The sequence below is a fragment of the Carettochelys insculpta genome, chromosome 8 (assembly GCF_033958435.1).
Source record: "Carettochelys insculpta isolate YL-2023 chromosome 8, ASM3395843v1, whole genome shotgun sequence".
NCBI classification, from domain to species: domain Eukaryota; kingdom Metazoa; phylum Chordata; order Testudines; family Carettochelyidae; genus Carettochelys; species Carettochelys insculpta.
The window spans coordinates 16,642,308-16,663,671 of record NC_134144.1 but is presented as its reverse complement, the minus strand read 5'-3'; the positions used below and the strand labels follow the sequence as shown (position 1 = coordinate 16,663,671).

Sequence of the window (21,364 nt, the reverse complement as noted above, 5' to 3'; positions counted from 1 at the left end):
TATTCAGTGCCTCATTAGCATAATGGCAGCCACACAAATTTCAAAGTGCACACTTCGAATTGCAGATTGACAGTGTAGATGGGGGCAGCTTTAAAATAAGCACCCCACTTCGTCAGTCCCTTACTACTATGTAGTCTCCTGGGAGTAAGGGAATGTTGAAGTTGGACACTTACTTCTACACAGCCCGCACCTAAGTCCCCAACTTTGACATTCCCTTACTCCCAGGAGACTAGATTGGAGCGAGGGACTGGCGAAGTGGAGTGCTTATTTTGAAGCTGCCCCCATCTACGCTGTCAATCTGCAATTCGAAATCTGCACTTTGAAATTTGTGCAGCTGCCATTATGCTAATGAGCTGCTGAATATGCATGTTAGCATCTCATTAGCCTGCTTCAAATTGCCTCATTACCATGCCACCTACAACAGGAGGGTGAGAGTATGTAAAAACACCCTTTGTCTCTTTTATTCTACTCCTTATACGCATCTGCTTCTGCTACCTTTACCCCCTCCTTTCACAGAAATCAGATAAACTGGTTTTGTAAGGATTCAGTTCACCCTTTGTTCCCAGAGGTTTCCACCTGAATAGGGTAGTAAAGTCCTAAACACCCTTTGTTGTAAGGATAGCCTGTTTTGTGTGATGGTTCAAATTTCTCAATTAAGACACATTCAGGATCTAGACTCCAGAAACATTTTTCACACCACAATAACAATCTTGATAAGATTTTGTGGCCTGTTCAAAAGCATCTGGTGATCCAGATTTGGCCTGCAGTTTGCCACTTCTGGTCAATTGTATCTATCTGGTGCATATCCGTTCTAGAAGTAGTCAGCAATGGAGGGTTCACGTATATAAGTATAGATGGTACAGAAGTTTGAGAACACAACTTTACAAATATCTGCCAAAATTCATACATTGTGTAGACAGCCACACAAACCTGCACCCTACGTACAGCACATTACAATGATTTAATCCTGAGCAACAGCGTCAAGACCTGCAGCCTAAAGAAATGGTGGTAACCTCCCAGAAGCCGGGAATCTCAAATCAACCTTAAGTTGTGAAGTAGTTGCTAAAGGCATAACATTAGTGAGTCGTGAAACTTCTCTGCTTCACTGAGTTTCCACTTGGCAAAGCAGGGATGAACATTTACAGCACTCTGATCTCCAGGGCAGATCTGCACTTCTTGGACACCAGAGTACAATACAGCAGCCTGGGGATTACTTTAACTCTAATTGACTGGCTACATTCCCCAAAGAGACTTGATGCCAGCCCAGCACAGCCAGAACACAATGAATTTCTGGCCACATCACCTCCCCACACTGAAGTTTCCCCTATATCAAAGCCAAGTTTATAGGTGGTTCAGGAGTTGGATACATCAGCTCTGCAACCAACAATTGCAAGTTCTCCCAGGCCAGCTGAGATCCATTGGCTTTAAGGCTCTTTGAACTGCTCTAATTCATATTTGTTAGTTAAAGATGAGAAATATATTTGATATTTTCCATAAATTGCTGCAGTTATATCTTAAAGTCTTCTATGATATTAGTTCTATGCAGCAATTATATATAAAGTATAACTACTAGCTTCAGAGTCCTAATACACATACTTATTAAACTGCCATGTGACTAGCCAACAGTCCTTCGAGTACGATGTGTCTGTCCTCACCAGGAGAAAAAACAACTAATTAGCCCCTGCCCTGCCAGCTCCAATGAAGGGGAAGAATCTGGCTGATGAAAAGCCTGATGCTGACCTGAGGATAGACAATACCTGACAAACGAAGTGCTATACAGACTGGGAAGAGCCAGAAGAGGGGGGCAGGCAATGGTCAGTGATGGAGGGAGCTGGAGCCCTCCTAGCTGAAGAGTGACTCTGCCTGTAAGAGGGCAAAAACCACTGTAAAGACTGTATATAGTTTGGCACTGGTGCTGGGACAAGCTAAGGTGAATAATGACATGGGTTGCATTACCCTGAGGCATCTACACCTGATATGGGAGGGCAACCAGCACCGAAGGTGGGGTGGAGAGACTGGTCATGCACCCTGTTATACAGGATTATCTTGGAAACATAAAATAAAATTAATTGGAGTACGTATGTGTCTTGATAATGCCTCAGCCCCAGCCTAAACCTTCTCCAAGCCATCAGGGTCATCCTTGGTTAATGACGGTCAGTTTATTCTGATATTAACATAGGCATTTAGATGTCCACTGCTGGTGGTTAGACTACATGGAAAATGTACTTTATTTTCATTCCTTCTACTATTGTGATGCAGGGCCCACATATGGAATGTGTTCCATTGTGATTACACTGGTTTCTGAGTAGGACTCTACTAAATTAAAGAGTGGGAGGAGGGAAGTATCAGATTTTGTGGTGAGGAAAAATAGGCAGCTATATAGCCATAAATCAGATTCAGGCTCCATAAGGAAGAGAGAACTAGCACTGAAATTGGTAAGTGGAGGGAAAATATGGCTTGTAAAGGCTATAGGATGGGAGAGGGGGAGAGTCGAGTGTAAATGTTGCCGTAACTGCTTATTACTAGTGTGTGTTTGGCTCTACAGTAACCCTAGTGTCTTGACATGGAGCAGCCATATGGAGAGAGGGGAAAAGTATATAGATCCTTCTAACACAAAGGGCTCAGTCCTGAAAAGCTTTGTTCATGTGACAAATATTCAGTCACTAGAGAAGAATCCGCAGTAATCAACAGGAATCCTCATTTGAATATAGACTGCTCACTTGAGGATCAATAGGCCAATACATTCAGATGGAAATTAAGACAATTAAAACAGCTATTTATTTAAGCCAAATGTAGCATCCACTGTGAGTTCTAAGTAGAAGAGTTTCCAACCTTACCTGTAGAACAAAATAAGATACTACAGTGATTCATGGCACCTAGAAAAACTACCAACCTATAATACACAAATTACCACCTAAACCAAATACCTACTCTTACTCCCACTGAAAACTATGTCAAAAGCTCCTATTGACTTCCAAGGAGCAAAACATGGAAACTTGTTTTGCCCTACTATACACAGATCCAAGCGCCAAAATGATACCACACAGATTTTAGCAGTAGCCAAAAAAGTGACCACAAAATAATCGCTAGAAGCTAATGGCCAGCACATCTTTAAAAATTAGGGAAATGATAATTTAAGAGTACAGGTTGCAACTCTCAAATCCAGTATTCTCTCTTCCAGCAACATGCCTAGTATGGCAGGACCACAGATGTTGCCAAATGAGACAATAGTGGGCAGGTGCAGGAGCCCCAGCATGGTTAGCAGCAGAGACTTTGCTTGTCCCATGGCTGTGAGACGGGTGGCTGCTGTGAGTCCAGGAGTCAGAGCCCTGCTTGCCCCGCAGCAGTGGGGGCTGGGAGGCTGCAGCAGGGCCAGGACTGGAGCCCCAGCTTGCCATGTGGAGCTGTGACCTGGAGCCCCTGCTTGCCCCGCAACAGCAGGGGCTGTGAGGCTGCCACAGGGCTGGGAACTAGAGCACGGCAGTGGGGGCTAGGAGGCTGCTGCAGGGCTGGGACCCAAAGCCCCTGCTTGCCCTGCAGCAGCGGGGGATGAACACTGCCATGGGGCTGGGACCAGGAGCCCCCACCTACACCACAGCAGGAAGGGCTAGGAGGCTGCCACAGACCTGCACTGGAGCCCTCACCTGCCATGGGGGCTGGGAGGCTGCCACAGGGCTGAGAGCTGGAGTCCCCGCCTGCCCTGTGGTGGTGGTGGTGTGTACGCACGCATGCACACGCAGGGGCTGTCTGGAGCCCGGTGGGAATCCCCAGGAGCCTAAACTGTCTAACTTCATATTGTCTGGCAAATTCTCTTGTTCAGGACCTGTCAGGTCCTGAGCATGCTGAATAAGGCAGGTACAACCTGCATAGAAAAATACCTCATGCAATCAAACAGAAAAGAAAATTCATCTATAGAACAGAACATTTTGCTATTTCATTATATTAAGTTGAACAAAAGAAACCAAAAATAATCAGGGTTTTCTAGGACATAAGACATGTTAGGTCATATGGCTTTTGTTATAGGGTTAAAGAAAGGCTTTGTGGATAGGATAAGGTGCCTATAATTTTTTTAATCTCTCTGTCAAATCTGAACTGCTGTCTTGAGTGTACTAAATCCAGCTTATATGAAAGCTTTTTCTTTTTAATTTTGTCTGACCTGAAATGGAAAGGCTCCAAAGCTCTTGAACCCTACAATCCTGATTTACACTAAACCTTCTATTTAAATTGTGCTCTAGAGTTACCCCACAGTCCTAATAAAGAACACACTACCATGAAACAGTGCTGCATACTATTCATGCTTTGATGAGTCATAGCTTCTTTAAATTAATACATTAACCTTCTTGAAAGTGCTTCTTCCAGGCCATTATATTTCTTCCATATTAGACTACAGGTTGAACCTCTCTAGTCCAGCACCTTTGGAATCGGACTCACCGATCTGGCTGAACAAGACAATTTTCTGAACCCTGGGAGGTCAATATTGTCTAGCAGCATTAGCAACACTTCAACTGCTTTCTGGGTTCTTAGAAGACATTGGGGTAAATTACAGCTAAATAACAGCACAGAACAATGAGAGCTAGACCTGGTGGCTGGAAACAAACTTTATGGGGCCTTGAAAACTTGGCCGCACCCCGATAAGTGGATATCCAGCTAACTAAAATGCTGAACTAGAGATGCTGCCATACAAGAGTGCCAGATTAGAGAAGTTTAACCTGTACTGCTTTTGTTTTCCCCATAATCTTTACCCTCCCATTCCCACGCTCTTTGTTTTCCTGTTACTAGTGTCCTGTGAGCTAGCTCTGAGCATTCTCACAGGATTATTTGCTATTACAAGTGTTGGGCATTCATCCAGATATATCCCCAGGGCCAGACTCTTTCTTGTTGATGATGGGAGATTCAAACTGTACCTTCCCAATGTAGTCTGGGCCTCTTACACCTGGAGACAGGCCCTGGAGAGGGCAGTAATGGCAGGGTCTATTCTGGCTGTGAGTCCTCAGTGGCAAGGAAATCTTTGTTTAGTGATTCATAACTCCTGGGTACATCCAGTAAGCAGCACTTGATCAGATAAAACCATGCCTTCGACCAACACAGAATGGGTCAAAACAGCGTGCTATAAATAATTTTGTTCCATAAATAAAGTATTACAAGGAAGTGCCGCTTAATGAGCTCCATCCAGGTGGTAAGCTGTCTTTTATTCTGTTAAAATCAAGGTGTTTAGTTAGAGCACTCCAACAGTTACATTAAAACAAATAAGCCAAGAATGGTCTGTAATTCACTCCTATCTCTCATCCACAAAAGAACAAGGACTAGAGCATCAACTGTACGATCTAGTTGCCTCTTCTTTCGCTCAATAGTCAACAGAGAAAATGATTAAAATGGCCACCTACAATGAGGTCCACCCAGGTAAAGACAGCGATAAGGAGACTGACCCAATATAAAACATGGACATTTTGAAAATACAGGTGCCGAATGCTGAAGCAAGTGCTCATGTGAAACACTTATTTTATCATCCTTGTTTGGAGGCTATTCAGGGACAATCAGGCAGTTCCCATCATTTGCAACTGGTGTGCTAAAAATGCAGAACAAATATTTAACACCGTTTAAGAGCATTTCTCCCTATTATTACACTCCATTGAGACACCTTGCCCAGAGTAGACTTCTGATTCTCTTTAAATCTGAGGCAGATAACTCTATCATCTTTAGGTAGGAAAATACCCCAATCTTCAGATAAGTGTTTCTAGTACCAAAATAGAAAGTCTTCCTTAATGCAGGTACATTGTTTTATATACAAATATACAGATGGAACACAGTGGCATTGTCAGCTAAAGGAAAAGTTGTTACAAACGTAAGTGAGCACAACACCACAAAATATGTAAGTAGCACAACTATGGCAATTTGGAAAAAAGAAGAGGAAGAACCCGTTTAGTTCCAAATGAAACTGTTTGCTCCTTCTTGGGGAAGGGGAGAAGGAGTGCGCAGGGCAGGAATGGCAGGTACCGCTCTGCAGAATTAACCATACCTACAGTACTAATGACATATAGTTCAGTTCTCATTTCTGGCTGCCACCAAGCACCATCATTTTCAAATTAGGATCTTAAAAATGGCTACTAAATAGTTAAAAGGAACCCAACTTTAGGCAAATCCCAGGCAGAGGAAGTCAAGCTCAAAAGCTGATTGATTATGGAATTATTTCATACCTCTCACTGTCAGGCTATGAACAGAAATGGTTTAGTTAACTGAAGATGAGTTAGCCCTTCTGGAAACGCACTTCTCCATCTCCTACAGTCCCCCAGTTATATAGAGTACATGGCTCTCTTCTTACTTTTCTAAGGATCTGTACACACTGCAATTCTTCTCTGAATTAGAAGGCTGCAATGTCACAACTTTTGGAACATGCCAGTTTACAGATAAAGTGTGCTGTTGAACCTCTAGTTCATCATGATGAAACTCAGACAGCACAATAATTTGTAAACAACCAACCAAATCTGTAAATAGCAGCAATGACACTTATCTGCAATTTTCTTGTGTCCCCACCATTTGCTAGGAATATACCAATAACAAGAAAGACTCTCATTATGAACCAATTACACTATAAAAATTAAAATAGATTAATACTTTCTTAACCAAATACCAGCAAAATATACATATAGTACCAGCGACAAAGATGGCCAAACACACACAAGTAGCTGAAACCAGACGCTAAACATGCAAACAAAGAAATAATTGAAATAGTTCTGCAGCTAAACAACTTTTTCAAGGCAATAAAAACAACTACATGTTGACTTTCTCTACTCTGGCACTTTCTCGCCCAGTAACACTTGTAATCTGGCATGATTTTAGTTATCTGGACAGCCATGTATCATGGGTGTGGACAAATTTCTTGTGGTCCCATAAAGTTTGTTTACAGCCAACAGTTCTGGCTCTCAGTGTTCTGTGCTATTATTTAGGTGCAATTTACTGCCAAATGTCTTCTAAGAGCACAGTAATCAGGGGAAGTATTAGTAATACCACTAGAGAATATTAACCCCACGTGGTCTGGCAAATTCTCTTGCTCAGCACTAGTCAGGTCCCAAGGATACCAGACTAGAGAGGTTCAACCTGTAGTTATATAATATTTAAAATCAAAAGCATAAATCAGACATGCTATTATAACACTACATACAGAAATTCTGATTGTTGGCAATAATATAAGCAACAAGCTGGTTTCTGCTCATCATTACTTAATGCAGGTGAATTTCATTGTTGATTCACATTGATTGTGTTTACGCATAAAAACAGATCAATCTTTTGATCAGCTCTGTTGACAAAAAGGCCCCTCGGAGTGTCTAAATGGCTTTTTTGTTGACGTTTTCTATCAACAAAACACCTTGTGTGTAGATACTCCAAGTTTTATCAACAAAACCACAGTTTTGCCTACAAAACTCTAGTGTAGATGTAGCCATTATGTCTCCTAATGACACAGAAATACAATATGTTTGGTAGAAATTCCTTCTACCACACTAACTTTAGCCATTCAGTAAAACTTAGGCTAATAAGCACTTGAAAGTCTCCTGTCAGTGGCGGCAGCCCAGTCAGCTGCCACCCCTGACAGGAGCCAGGAAACTGACCAGCACAGTAGAGCTGGTCAGTCTCCCCACTCTGCTGAGTGGCACCAGGCACGAACTCCCCATCACTCAGTGTCGCACTGATGAGAGTGCATGTATCTCAGGGGTCTACTGTACTTATAAACATTAAAGTGAAAAAAAGATAGATACTAGTCCCTATGTTAGAAGCATTTGGCACATAAAATGTATTTTGTAAACACAATTTTATCGTTAATTTGTCACAGTTTTAGAAAGGATTACTTTGTTAATGAGCTAATGTACCTGAAATACTCTGAATGAGATAAAGAAGAGAGAGACTCTTCTACATCTCTTCTGAGTTCTGAGGGTGTGGTACCGCTAACAGCTCTGTTGACTGTGTACCTCTTTTGTGTAATCAGACTAGTAAAAACCAACACCTTAAATTTCCAAATCAGTAACACAGCCAACCAACCAATCACAATTAAAGGCAGGAATAAGAAAATTGTGTGCGCATACAGCCTCTGTTGTCTAAAGCTTCATTTCAGCATATAGGAGTAACTATGGAACCAACCAAGATCTGCATTAATTGGCAACTTTTTTCACGTCACTGAACCAAGAGGGAAAGAGAAAGCTTTAGGATAGTTTTGTACAGTTGCAGCTCATATTTTATCTATAGACTCTGTTGCCATGTGTACCACTGCAGATAATGATAGTCGAAGAGAGGTTGTGAAGGACCAAACACTGCAGGAAATTAATAAATAGTTCTGACTCACCTATATGATACAGTCCTATCCAGTCTGTTGGGTCAACTTCTTCTTTAATATCCCAGAAAATGATAAGATTCTGAGACTGCCCCAGGGTGTATTCATACATACTTGCTGTCAAGCTGGAGCGGCTATCAGAGGTCACTAGATCAGTGTCACTGTTGGCACGCTGTAAGTTCATGTTCTCAGGTATAGTGTCCTGGGATGCCAGACGCTGCAGGTTCTCTGGGCTCAGAGTATACCGTAGCTGAGGATTACGACGTCGCACAAAAAGCAGATGTTCTCTGGCTGAACTTCCCATCTTGTCTCTCTCTCACGTCAGCCTATGTAAAAAAAAACTTCTCACTTAGGAACCTGCAAATAACAAAGAAAGATATCGAGTGTTAGAGCTGAAGGACAAGATACTAGATAAGCTCCATATGGAGAGAACTTGGTTTAAAAGAAAACAAAACAGCAGTCATGTAGCACTTTAAAAACTAACAAAATGATTTATCAGATGGAGCTTTTGTGGGACAGACCAACTTCTTCAGATCTATATAACTTCCAGTCCAGACATATATATATAGCAAAACACAAGTCTAAAAAAATTGCAGTGAAAACTGACAAATCAAATAAATTAACTGAAGAAGGAGGGTGAGGAGTGGAAGATGTCAAGTGTCTTGCCTGAGATCATTAAAGGAACATCAAAGGAAGGGAAGCAGTCTTTGTAATACATGAGATAATTGCTGTCTTTGTTCATACCAAGTGTTAATGTGTCAAATCTCTCTAAGTAATCTGTTTTTAAAGTCTCTGTTGTAGGATGCATATTCTCAGGTCTTTAGCAGAATAGCCCATTCCACTGAAGTGTTCACTGACCGGCTTATGTGTATTGAGATTCCTTATGTCTGCTCTGTGTCCATTCATTCTCTAGCAAAGCGTTTGCCCGGTTTGTCCAATGTATATTATAGAGTGGCATTGCTGACACATAATTGCATATATAATATTGGTCAAGAAATATGAGAATGAGTCCCCAATCTTGTAATTAATGTGGTTAGGTCCGGTGATGGTATCTCCAGAGTAAATATGTGGATAAAGTTGGTAATGGGGTTTGTTGCAAGGAAAAGTTCCAGGATTAGTATTACTGCGATATACAGGTGGTCCCCGACTTAGGAACACATCAACTTACAACCATTTGTACTTATGACCAACCTCCAGCTCACCACACCCCTGCACACCCTAGCTCACCTCTCCCAGTGGGGGGTTCCAGCCACACACTGGGGGCTCCCTCCAACCCCCATGGACCCAGCTTCAACCCCTGTGCCCCAACCCCCCACCACATACCTGGGCCTCAAACCCCAACACGCAGCCCCAACCCCTGTGGACTCGGCCCCAACTCCCACAACCCCCATGTAGCCCCAGATCAGAACACACGGGGCTCCAACCTGCCCCCCGCTGCTCAAGCACCCCACCCTGGTGCACTGCCATTCAACCCCTAGCCCGCCTGGCTCAGTCCCCCCGCAGCCCCAGCTCACGCCTCCATACATGGGGCTCTGACTTCAACCCCCGCCTGGGGCTCTAGCTCCCAGACCCCGTCAGGACTCCAACTCTCCTCCACTCAACACTCCTGCCTTGGTGTACCCCCCGTTCAACACCCCGCCACCCAGCTCACCTCCCCTCCCCTCGTTGGGACTCATGTACCTGCAGCAGCTGACAGCAGGAGGCTCTACCCCCACAGCTAACCCCCCCACCTCCCTTGTTCACCCCATTCAACCCCCTCATTCCCCCACAGCCCCAGCTTACACTCCCCGGCACGCAGTACTCTGGCTTCAACCTGCGCCCGGGTCTCCCAGCCCCCAGGGCTGCAGCTCCAACCCCCCTACCCACCACCCCCACAGCTCCAACCCCCAGCCGGTTTCAACCCCCACCCCAACCTCCTGCTGCCCAGGTCCAACTCCTGCAAGCCCCAGCTCAAATACACCCCCCCACCACCCCCGCCGCCCTGCACCCTGATGCACCCCATCCCAGACTTAACCCCCTTGTCCCCTCCCAGGGCCCCAAACCAAGCCCTCCCCAAATTACACAAAATTCAAGGTATGTGATAGTTTGTTGAATGCAACCCTCACGTACCTCAAGGGATTACAGAATAAAGGTATTTACAACTTATGACCAAATTGAGTTATGACCAGGTGTTCGTAACGTAATCTGTTTGTAAGTTGGGGACTATCTGTAGCCTGTGACTGCACCCTAAAATCTTCATTAGGGTAGGAGGTTGTCTATAGGAGAGTACAGGCATATCACCGAGGGCCTCCCAGAGTGTAGCATCATGATCCTGAATAGGTTGTAGGTTTTTAATGATGAATTGCAGGGGTTTGAGTTGGGGGCTATAGGTAGTATTCTGTTATTGGCCTTCTTGGGCCTATGTTGAAACAGCTGGTTTCTGGGTATTCAACTTGATTTAAAAGGTTTGTTAAACTGGGATTCAGTGTATAGAAGTCCCATGTGGATGAAATAAAGCTTCTCAATCATTAATTTATCATTGCAGCCATCTATACAGACTGTTCAATACACTGAAACTGAAGCACATTGCACAAACTGTCTCTGGCAGTCTTGCTGGCATTCAAAAATCTAGCATGCACATTATATTAAAACTCGTACACCAAGAAAGAAACAAGGAGCTGCTGTGCAAAGACTAGAAAAAAAAAGCAGAAACCATAAAATAACAAAATTCTTCTTTAGCTACGAAATTACAACACTACATATTTATTTAGAATAAATAGTGTCAAAGGCCCCCAATTATGAATGAATATAAATAACTTAAACACTTTATGCAAAACAGGTCATGTAAGATGTCAATTTTAAAGTTACAATCTATTGAATGTGTATATTCTATTTTTGTGCATGTCTCATTCTTGTATATGATATTAGAAATATGAAATATGAGTCAAGTTTTAATTCTAAATGTGCTAACGAGAGTCATTAGTGATGCTTTAGGAACTTAATGGCCCAATACTCAACACAACTACCCATGAATGGTTTTATTTTTCCTGTAAGCCCAAATTGTGATTGATCCAAAAAAAACATGTGACCATGCAACCTGGTACTGGAATTCATCTTGAATCTAGTACTTTTCAATGGGAGTGAGAGAGTAAACAAAGCATTCCCACTCTGGGGAAAAGTCTATTTAAGGACTGGAAAATGGAAAGCAATCAGATTTTCATCTTAAGATGGCTTTTGAAAATGCCTCCCCACCCTGAAATGATGCACATGAAGAAACCTCAGAACAAAGAATTGCAGTGAAAGGATGAAGGCAAAGCTGCTGGGGCCAGGTCAGAAAAAGAAAAACTCTGTCCAAAGATAAGAACAGCTGTTTTGGGAAAGAATTGGTAAATGACATGTTTCTTATTGGATTAGAATTAGCTGGAGTTCTTTATTTTGACTCATTAACTTACCTTGATCTGTCTGTTTTCACTTGCATGTTAAATCCTGCATTTTATACTTAATAAAAACACTTTTGTTTAACTACCAAGCCCAGTACAAATAACTATTACCTTGGGGGAGTGGCCATAGTGCCTCCTTTCTCTCTTTCACTGACAGAGAGGGCTAACCTTATGAGATTTCTCCCTGTAAAATTATTTACCCAGAGTAAAATGATTTACTTGGGGTTTTGGTCCATTTTGGGGATTGGTTTCCTGGGTGCTATCAGTGGACTTATAGTTTCCCTGGGAGTCTCCCAGAATCACAGCCACACACCTACTTCCCAGAGGCCACTTCAGCCAAATCAAAAGACTTTGGATCTTAACAGTCGAACAGCACAAAGGGGCTAAAGCAGGCTCTCTTACCTGTCTTGCCTCTGAACTACTTCCAGAAATGGCCAGAGTAACACCAGCAGACTCTAGTCATCTGCAGGGGGAACCAAACCTGGGATCTCTGGAGATCACTGCATGAGCCAAAAGGAAGCTAGCTATTAGCTAAGGATGTACAGCAGACTCATTAATCTCCTGAAGAATAACAGCAGAAAAGGAGCTGTGTTAGTCTATATACTGTCAAAACAAAAAGAAGTGGGTCTGTCCCAAGAAAGCTGATCACCTAATAAATTATTTTGTTAGTCTTCAAAGTGCTACTTGACTGCTTTTTTGGTTTAGATAGAATACAGACTAACACGACTCTCTCTCTGTCACTATTCGTTAATCTCCTGTAAGTGATGCCACTAGAGAGATCAGTACACCATACCCAGCGGGTGTGTATATTACAACCAGCATCATCCCTACAGCTTGTGGGGGCAGAGGTGAAAGCAGGTCTCCGTGTATTGTCTCTAATAGTGAGTGCAGACTCTGCAGCTCCCATTGACCAGGAACGATGAACTGTCTGAGTGTGTAAATAAATTCTATATACTTTTTATTCTAAGGCCATTGAGAAATTAGCGAGGACCATTTGTTTCACACTGGTTTTCAATTAATATTGAATCCTGTGTGTAGTAGTATCAAATCTGTTTATCTGGCCATCAAGGTCTTCTTAAAATACTTCCCAAAGTATCAAAAAGAAGTAGGACTGATTTCTTCACTAACTCCCACTGGTACAAATTCAGGATTATATGTATATTTAAAACAACATCCAAGACATAAATATAAGCTTCAATTACTGACTTTGGAAGGGAGCAATTTTGCTAAAAAATGTGATTAAAAAATCTACTTTATATATATGAATGAATGAATGGGAAAAATTACCTAATTTAATTCTCATAGCAAAACAAAGTCATATACCAAAGCATATACAAATATTAAATAATTTGAAATCATGAAAGAAAGTCCATGAATCCCAAAAATAAGTGGACGGTTGAAAACATCTAAAGTGAATAACAAAAAAACAAACACACTGAGTTTACATATTGACTTTTTCATCTTAGTCATAACATTGAATCATCTCTTGTTTATGTAGGGACCTGTTAGACAGACTCTTCCCACAGTTATCATCAAAATAGATTGTGAAAGGGTTGGCCCAGAGACACAGCTGGTCATCCTCTGAACTACTTCACAAACCTTCGGTATAGAAATGACTGTGAAATAAGCATGCTGGGTTGATGAATGTTGGCGGTGTTACGGAAGTGAAAATGACCACATTTAATTTTTCAATTTCCATTGGCAGAAGAACAACGTCACATACTGAGTCAGTGTGGAAAGAGGAGGAAGATGAGTAAAACAGTATCCTGGATACTAGGTACAATGAGCGGAAGGTTCTCCATTCTCTAAAACAACTTTATCTGCAGCAAGATGCTTTTGCATTTGAATCTCATGAAGGAACATAGCTGATAGCCCAAAAGAAAATGATGCCTGCAATCTCTCTTTTTCATTCCCTCCTCCCTGCTACCAAAGAATAGGCAAATCCAAATAATTTTAAGACAGGAAGTCACAAATAGGGAAACAAAAATAGACAAACAAACATACTGGCTCCTAGACGGTAGAATATTGTTTAGCTAAATACAAAGATTTATAGATGGAGCCAGTGTTCCCTGTAAGCTGCATGCTTCTGCGGCCACTCAGGAGAGAGTCAAATGCTGCCCAACTGATTAGCAGACTGCCACATCTGGGCTTTTTGTTTTCATTTGTGGTGCACATTTCCACATGCCTCAGTGCACACAAAAATTCATTCCTCACATGGATGGAAAAAATCCACATATGGATGAAAAAGATTAGAGGGAACACTAAATGGAAAAACAGAAAATTTAAAATAGAAGGCCCATGCCAGGATATGAATAGGGGTGGCTAAAAATGTGGATATGTTTCCATGGAAAATGCAGAAGTTCCTGTTTTTCAGTGTTTCAACCAGATCCAACTGTTGTTGTCCTACAGTTTTTAGCAATTTCTACTATTTTTAAAACATTTTTGAAAATGTTACCATAGTGATTTTGGGGGGGAAAAAATTACTGTTTCTGATAAAAACATTTAACTCTGTAATAAAAGGGCAAAGATTCACTGCAAAAAATGAACTTCTTGGCATCTTTGCTGCAAAATGTTTTAGTTTAAAAAGAAAAAGCTTTTTTAATTAAAAACTTAATTTTAAATATTACAAAATTGTTCAAGTATTATTTGAACCACTCACTCATTTTCTTTCACTTTCCCAGCAACTCCTGAAGCCAGCTGGAATAGAAAAAGTATGGGGATCCTTTTTACATTTTTGACCCCACGGTCAAAATTTAGCTTCATGGCCACTATCTCTGGAAGTCATTCTTCTCCTTATTAGGCTGGTGGTAGGTGCTGAGCTTCTTCCCATCCACTACTAAACAGGTCATCCCTGCAGCCCAAAAACCTTTTACTTCCATGTAGGCATTCAATTTAAAATACTGCAACAAACATTCACTGTAAAAATTCTCCTTTCCTTGACTACTATCACAGCAGACAGTTCCTCTTGCTCATATCATCTGAAGACAATTGGTTGACCCCCCATGTTCTGATTCTTTGGCCTGACTACTGCTGCAAGAATTCTCTTCACAACGAACAGTGGTGAATGGCTGTCCAGGCCTTTGTGCAAATTTGCTGGCACAATGTCCTTTCTATATAAGCAACCCACAATTCCACAGCTTTCTCAAGAAAGGCTTATAATTGTCACCAGACAGCCCGTCCTCTCCCCAGGAAAATTCAAGACAAAATAAGTGGGCAATGTAATTATTTGGAGGATCTAACACTCTTATTAAAGTGAAGCTAACAAAGGTTTCTTTTCCCTTCAAATATGCATCAGAAACAATGGAAAGAAACTATGTACATCAAGGGTCAATAACCACTAATGTGATATATGCTATCATGTACCAGCAATGCCCCCCTCATGTACATTGGAAAAACTGGACAGTCCCTATGCTGAAGGATGAATGGACAAAAATCAGACATCAGGAATCAGAATACACATAAACCTATAGAGAGGGATTCCCAAACATGGTGCTGTTGATGCGGCCATGGCTCTAGCCGAGGCCATGACTCCCATGAATAATCCCAGCGGGTGCCTATGGCCCAGTAAATTTCTATTGGACACCACTGACTTAGCTGCTCTAAGAATACTGCCAGTGTCACTTTTCCTCTGTAACCATGACTCAACAGTGTTTCAACATGTAGTTAGAAGACACAATGCTGTTGGAAGAGTTTAACCATCCAAAGCTTCTCCCCCAGTAGGTGGACAGAAAGTACAGAAACCAATTAAGTAACATTATACTTTCAAAGCATTATCTTTAGAGCAAAATAAGAGCAACATTTTTCAAGGAATGCTGCTTACTTTTTGATATCCTTGTTTCAAAGACTTCTCTTCCTTGTCTTATTTTACCCCTTGTATTTTGTTCTGTACTTTACATTTGCTTCAACTTTTTTACATATGTGATCGCTCCTTAACTTTACTTAACCTAATATTTTTCTTTATAATGTGTCTGGTTCCTTTTGTTTGGCCATATTTTTCCTTTCTTATAATAAATGTATTATGTAATGCGCTTTCGTGGGTAAGACCCACTTCATCAAACTCTGGAGCAGAAATAAGCAATCAGGGAAATATAAAGCAGGGAGGGGAGAAAAAAGAAAGAGGGGCAGAAAGAAAATGGGAAAAAAAGGGGGAAGGAATCAGGAGGGGTATCACCTATCATTAAAAGGATCTCTGAAAAGGGTAAGTTAAGCAGAATGACTGACATTCCTGTGAATCTCAAAGGCAGGGAAATTGTCCTTGTAATACATAAGATAATTGTCCTTGTAATACATAAGATCCCTGTTGAGCCCGAGGCTAAATGCATCAAACTTGCAAATGAACTCCAATTCAGATGTCTCCCTCTGTAGTCTGGTGTTAAAATCTCTTCGTAAAAATACTGTTACCCTGAGGTCCAATATTGTATGTCCTGAGAGATTAAAGTGTTCTGTAAGAGAAATTCCCAACCTTTTCGAGACGGGGACCTATTTTCAAATTCAGGACGACTTTGTGACCTAAGGAAGTCAAAAGGGGGGGGGTTCTCCCCTGGGAAAAATGCACCCCCCCACCCCACAGCTTAAACCCTTCTCAGCCCCACCCCACCTCCCTGCCCCCAGGCTTAAAACCTTCTCAGCTAGGGTTGCCAGATTTTTGGAAAACTTATGTGGGACAGACAGCCCCACCCATGGGATCCCTAGCAGGAGCAGCCTGTCCTGCAAAAGATTTCCAAAAACCAGGGCAGGGATGCTGGCAGCCCTGCAGCTGGGAGCTGGCTGGGGTGCAGAGTTGCTTGTATTATATTCTTCACCTTTTCTTGTATGTCAGTAGTTACTTTAAAAAAAGAGAGGCAGTAAGTAGTATTGAGTGTATGCAGAGAGTCAAAGTACTTCACAAAAGCTAAGCAGTTGTCTCTCTCAGACTTAGAACAGCTAAGTGATTGACGAAGGTTTCATGATAACTCCATGCCAGCCTGACAGTGCTATTCCTGAAATTTTCTGTCTCCTTCATTAAAAAAATTGTATAGTTTTGTTTTTAATTAAGACTTTTCTGCTGATAGTTGTTTATAGTCAAAGAATACTGTCTGCTCACATAGAATAGCATTGGCTTAGTTCTTTCTCACAGGCTTCCTTGTAATAAAAAAGATTTTTAAAAAGAATACCTGGTGGTGCTCTGAAAAAATATTCAGTTCCACATATTTCAATTCTTCATCCAAAAAAAAAAAAAATTTTGGCTTATGCTGATACTTTCCTGAGAATAATAAGTTTATTAGGCTCTTCAGTAAGCATAGCTTTAGACTAGACAGCTTTCCAACAATACACCAATAATTGCTGAGGTTGCCAGAAGTCACTGCTGGGGTGTCCTGATAGATCTCTTACTTGACCCAGTGATGTTAACTGTTCAGCTATGTGTGTGGCCCCTTTTTGCATCATGCTGGCTTGCAAAAGTAGCTAACACAGATGATTGTGAGAAAACCCCCAAAAATTACAAAATTATGTAAGGATTGAAGGCATCAGGCAAGGCTTATTGTAAATGAAGCACTGTAATAGCAACTGGTGGAACTCTACAACGGTTCTAAGAATGTATGCCTGTGACAACGCACACAGTTCAGTCAGTGCCAGCAATGCCATATTGCTCCCTTGGCTGGGCAAAGGTGACTCTCTTGGGTTACATTTTAAACGTAGATACAAATAAGTACAGCACTCCTGATGTACCAGGTTGCTACCCTCTGCCATTGCCTAGGTTATTACCCATTACCGTGCACAGGGAGTTCAATCACGACCTATCAAGCTTCACAAAAACAAACACTCCTACAGCACTTTTCAAACTCCACATAGATCTCCCTCTTTTTCCCCCTCCTCTCCTGTACATTTCCTCTGTCAATCTGAAACAGATAAGGAGAAAGATATCCAGTATCTAAAATACAGACACACTCACGTTTTCCATCTTCCTGTTTTCCATTCCCACCCACAAAACAGAGGATGTGGGACAGCAAACCATGAAGAGGCAGTAACAACACACTAGTACTATTTTGTCTAGATCAGATCCATTTTCTTCTGTTCCTTTCACTCTGAGGTTTGTCCATACCACTGAAAAAACCCACAACTTCTATTTGCTGACCCATTTTCTCAGCTCCATTTTAATAAAGGAAAAACACCACTACAGTTTACTTCTGCAATCCCCCAAGGATATTTAAAGTAAGTTTATAATTACATGTCAAAGTTTTCATACAAAACCATAAATATTCCATAAAGCAGATGCAGACAGAGTGATCCTGTCTCCTTCAGTTCTCAGATGACATAAATTTGATGACTCAGCTCAGATGTTAGAATACTAGCTCTAATTACAAAACCACCACATAATTTAGACTGTCTGAAATTTCTCCTAAGGTTTTTAAATACATAGGCTGTTCTGTATTTTTTCCTCTGTCTATACACTATATTATTGGGCAGATCGTCAGCTGTGGGACAGCAGGAGAAGCCCCCATGCCTGATCTCACTCTCCAGTGGAAATGCCAGGCAGGTGAGTTGGGAAAATCCCCAGTGCCCAAACCATGGACTCCCACAGAAGCCCAGGAATGGCAGGGGAACCCCAACACCAGGACCCACACTGCAGCCTTGGTACTGGGAATCCCTAATCTGCTTCTGTACAGAGGTTAACATTTAAACAGACAAGACAAACAAATGGTATGGGGGAAAGAGTCACAGAGATCTGAAGTGATCTATGACTGTATGTTGTCACCATTTTCAGCCTACATTTCTCTTTACAGTTCCCTGGTGGAGTGTTCAAATGGTACCTTATTTTCTTAGGGTGTCTTTCATATCTCCACCAATAACGTTCCCTGTCTATTAAATGGCTATGTTTGATCCTTCATGCATCTGCTCCACCCACAATTATCTATATGCTCTACCTTGCATAATGTATTCTGTACTAATTACAAACTCAAGGTACACTTTACAAATCAAAATAGTTGCTACCCCAGATTTGATGTACAGTTTTCATGACAATGAAAAGCACATTTCTAATTGCAGTGTACTGGTTGTGCTGAATTCCCCTGCAAGAACTGATGCTATTGCCTTCAGTTTAGCATTTGGATGCTAGGTCACAGACTGTCTCAAAATATTCATCCCATTTATCCTTGTATAAAGGAGATGAAAAACAGAAAAAGCATGTTTTGCCATAGGCTGGGAAAGCACAAACTCACGTTCAACATAATCAATTTTTTGCTATGTATCAACTGTTGTGTGTACACAGTCACAGATTTTAGGGCATGAAAGGAGGTTAAGAGAGGCCTGAACAGAAGAGTAACACTCTATTTGCTCTTTAAGAAGAAACTCTAGGAGCCTGCTCACCCTTAGTCGTTAGGGCTCCTTCTCTGCTCCGTACAGTCTTCCCTCCCAAGGAGCTCAAATCATTGCAGGAAATAAAGCTACCATAGAAAAGGAGAGGCCTAAGAATCACTATGAAGAACAACGTCCTGGTGCTCCCAATGTCTAAAAGCAGCAAAATTTCTTAGTGGATATCAGGATATTTCCTGCCCCCTATATTTCTTGCAACATCCTCCTACTGTTAAAGGGATGACACCTTCGGAACTTCATAAATGCCATTTCAGACCTTCTCAATTAACTTTTCTACTCCTGTTGCTTTTTTCCACAGGAACCAATTATGAAGGCAGATGCATACCACTTCAACAGCAAAAGAGCAGCTCGACATTTGTGCCTCTCCCTCTGGCAGAAGAAACAAAATGCAGAGCCACAAAGAACAGAGAGCAGCGGCACTAAGTCTGCAGTGGGATACTGGCAAACTTCAGAGAAAGTGCACGGGTGTTGAAGAGACAGAAATGGCACAGCCAAAAAGACATAATTTACTTTTCGAAACAATTATTCTGATAGAAATAAAACTAACATTTTTTACTACTTAAATTCTAGAGTCACTGATTACTCGCTATAGCATCATTTTCTACTATGGGTAATCCTCTGTGCTAATGGTGACAGTGCTTAGAGGCAACATGCCATCTATGAACAGCAAACAAATTTTATGGCCACTTAAAAAGAGGAAGATTTAAGTGACAGTCTTGGCAATTATTATAATTATTTCATACGGAAGGTTAATTGAAGCTTATTTATTTTTATACAATGGCAAGTTGGACATACAATTCATAAATGATATTCAGGGGAATCCCTGCAATATCCAAAAAATCTAAGTCCAGCTACCTTCGTCTCTACAATTCAATTTTAAATCTGATACTTTCATCTCCATTATAAGGTTTGGGAAAACTGTGGTCACGTGATCTTCAATAATGTATGCATTCCAACTGGCCTTGCCCACTGAAGATTATGTTTGATACCAGCACACGTTCAAACAAGCAAGGAACAGACTCCATTAGAGAGTTAGTGATAGCTGTTTTTTTCCACAATATCAAGATGTACATAATTCATTTCTCCTTTCCATAGTTGTAGGCTACCTTTCCTAAACTAATTAGCAATCTCTGATCAAGACGAAACTCACATTTGTCTGAAGAGTTGTTAAAAAGTTACCAGACTTCGATAGTGGAAAGACTTTAGATAGAACACACTGTTTCCCCAAGTGGTTTACTTTGTGTAAAGGGCATCACTTTGTGTACAGGCAGTTTCAGGTTTCCCTTGTACAGTCAGTTTCTACTTTGCTGCAGTAATCAGGAGTCCAAGTCCAATGACACCCATATAAAATCAATACCACAAATAAGCGTTATATTGCATTTACCACTGGCTCATAATGCTGCTACATTACATCAGCCAACCAAACAAATCTACACGTGTAAATATCTGCTATGGCCCCACATGTAAAGAATTAAAAGCAATGCATTAACTAAGTGGGAGGTATAACTCTACAGGTGTTTTATTTCTCCTGACTGTCCCCACAATGAGGTACTTACAAAGACTAATTGGCAATCTGCGCGTCTCATTAGTCCACTATATTGACACCAAACGAGAAGTTATTTGCCTTGTGCAGTAACTAGAACTCCTCAAGGCATGTGACCCTATGGCAACTCCACTTCAGGTCTCCATCTGTCCCATGTAGACTGAAACTGAGTTTTTTGATAGAAATACCTGTTTAGCCCTTGGTTATGCCTCACACATGCTGCCACATAATGAGGCTATGTAGAACTGCATGGGTATACTGGCCTTAGTTCTTCTTCAAGAAGCCCTATGAAACAAGACTCTGAAACAGGGGAAAGCAGAGTGAATCGTGGGGGACCCATAGGGATACAACATCTAAAAGAACTCCAGTTCTGGCACAAGATGAGTAAATTATCCTCCTTGGATGAGCGGTATATTGGTGCTCCACTTCAGGTTACTCCACAGCAACATCCTCAAAAGGAGGAGGTGGTTTCAGAGTCAGAAGGCAAAACTGAAATGCCAGCAGTAACATCTGATCTGAAAGCATGAAACAAAGCATAATACTGAGAGAAAGTATGTACTGAGGACCCAGTTGCAGCTATGCAAATTTCAGCAATCCAAACGTATTAATAACAACATAGATGCAAAGACAGGGAAAGACTCTTATTTCAAGTTGATGTAGGCAAGTGGCTACCACTACCATGATCTTTTGCTTCTCAACAGTCCCAGTTATACTCTCAAACAAAAGCCCTCA

At 41.5% G+C, this 21,364-nt stretch overlaps 1 protein-coding gene across 3 annotated transcripts in view; it reads right to left on the bottom strand.

Moving 5' to 3' along the window:
* The window catches only part of HECW2 (HECT, C2 and WW domain containing E3 ubiquitin protein ligase 2), a 250,554-nt gene that overhangs the window by 160,015 nt on the left and 69,175 nt on the right, over positions 1-21,364 (bottom strand). For 2 of the 3 annotated variants that reach the window (XM_075002118.1, XM_075002120.1), the window contains exon 2: positions 8,333-8,677. In XM_075002118.1, the coding sequence (XP_074858219.1) occupies positions 8,333-8,624 (292 nt within the window). In that variant the 5' untranslated portion in view covers positions 8,625-8,677. Of the gene's footprint in view, positions 1-8,332; positions 8,678-17,668; positions 17,768-21,364 lie in introns of those variants that run through there. The other variant, XM_075002119.1, reaches the window with a different exon arrangement.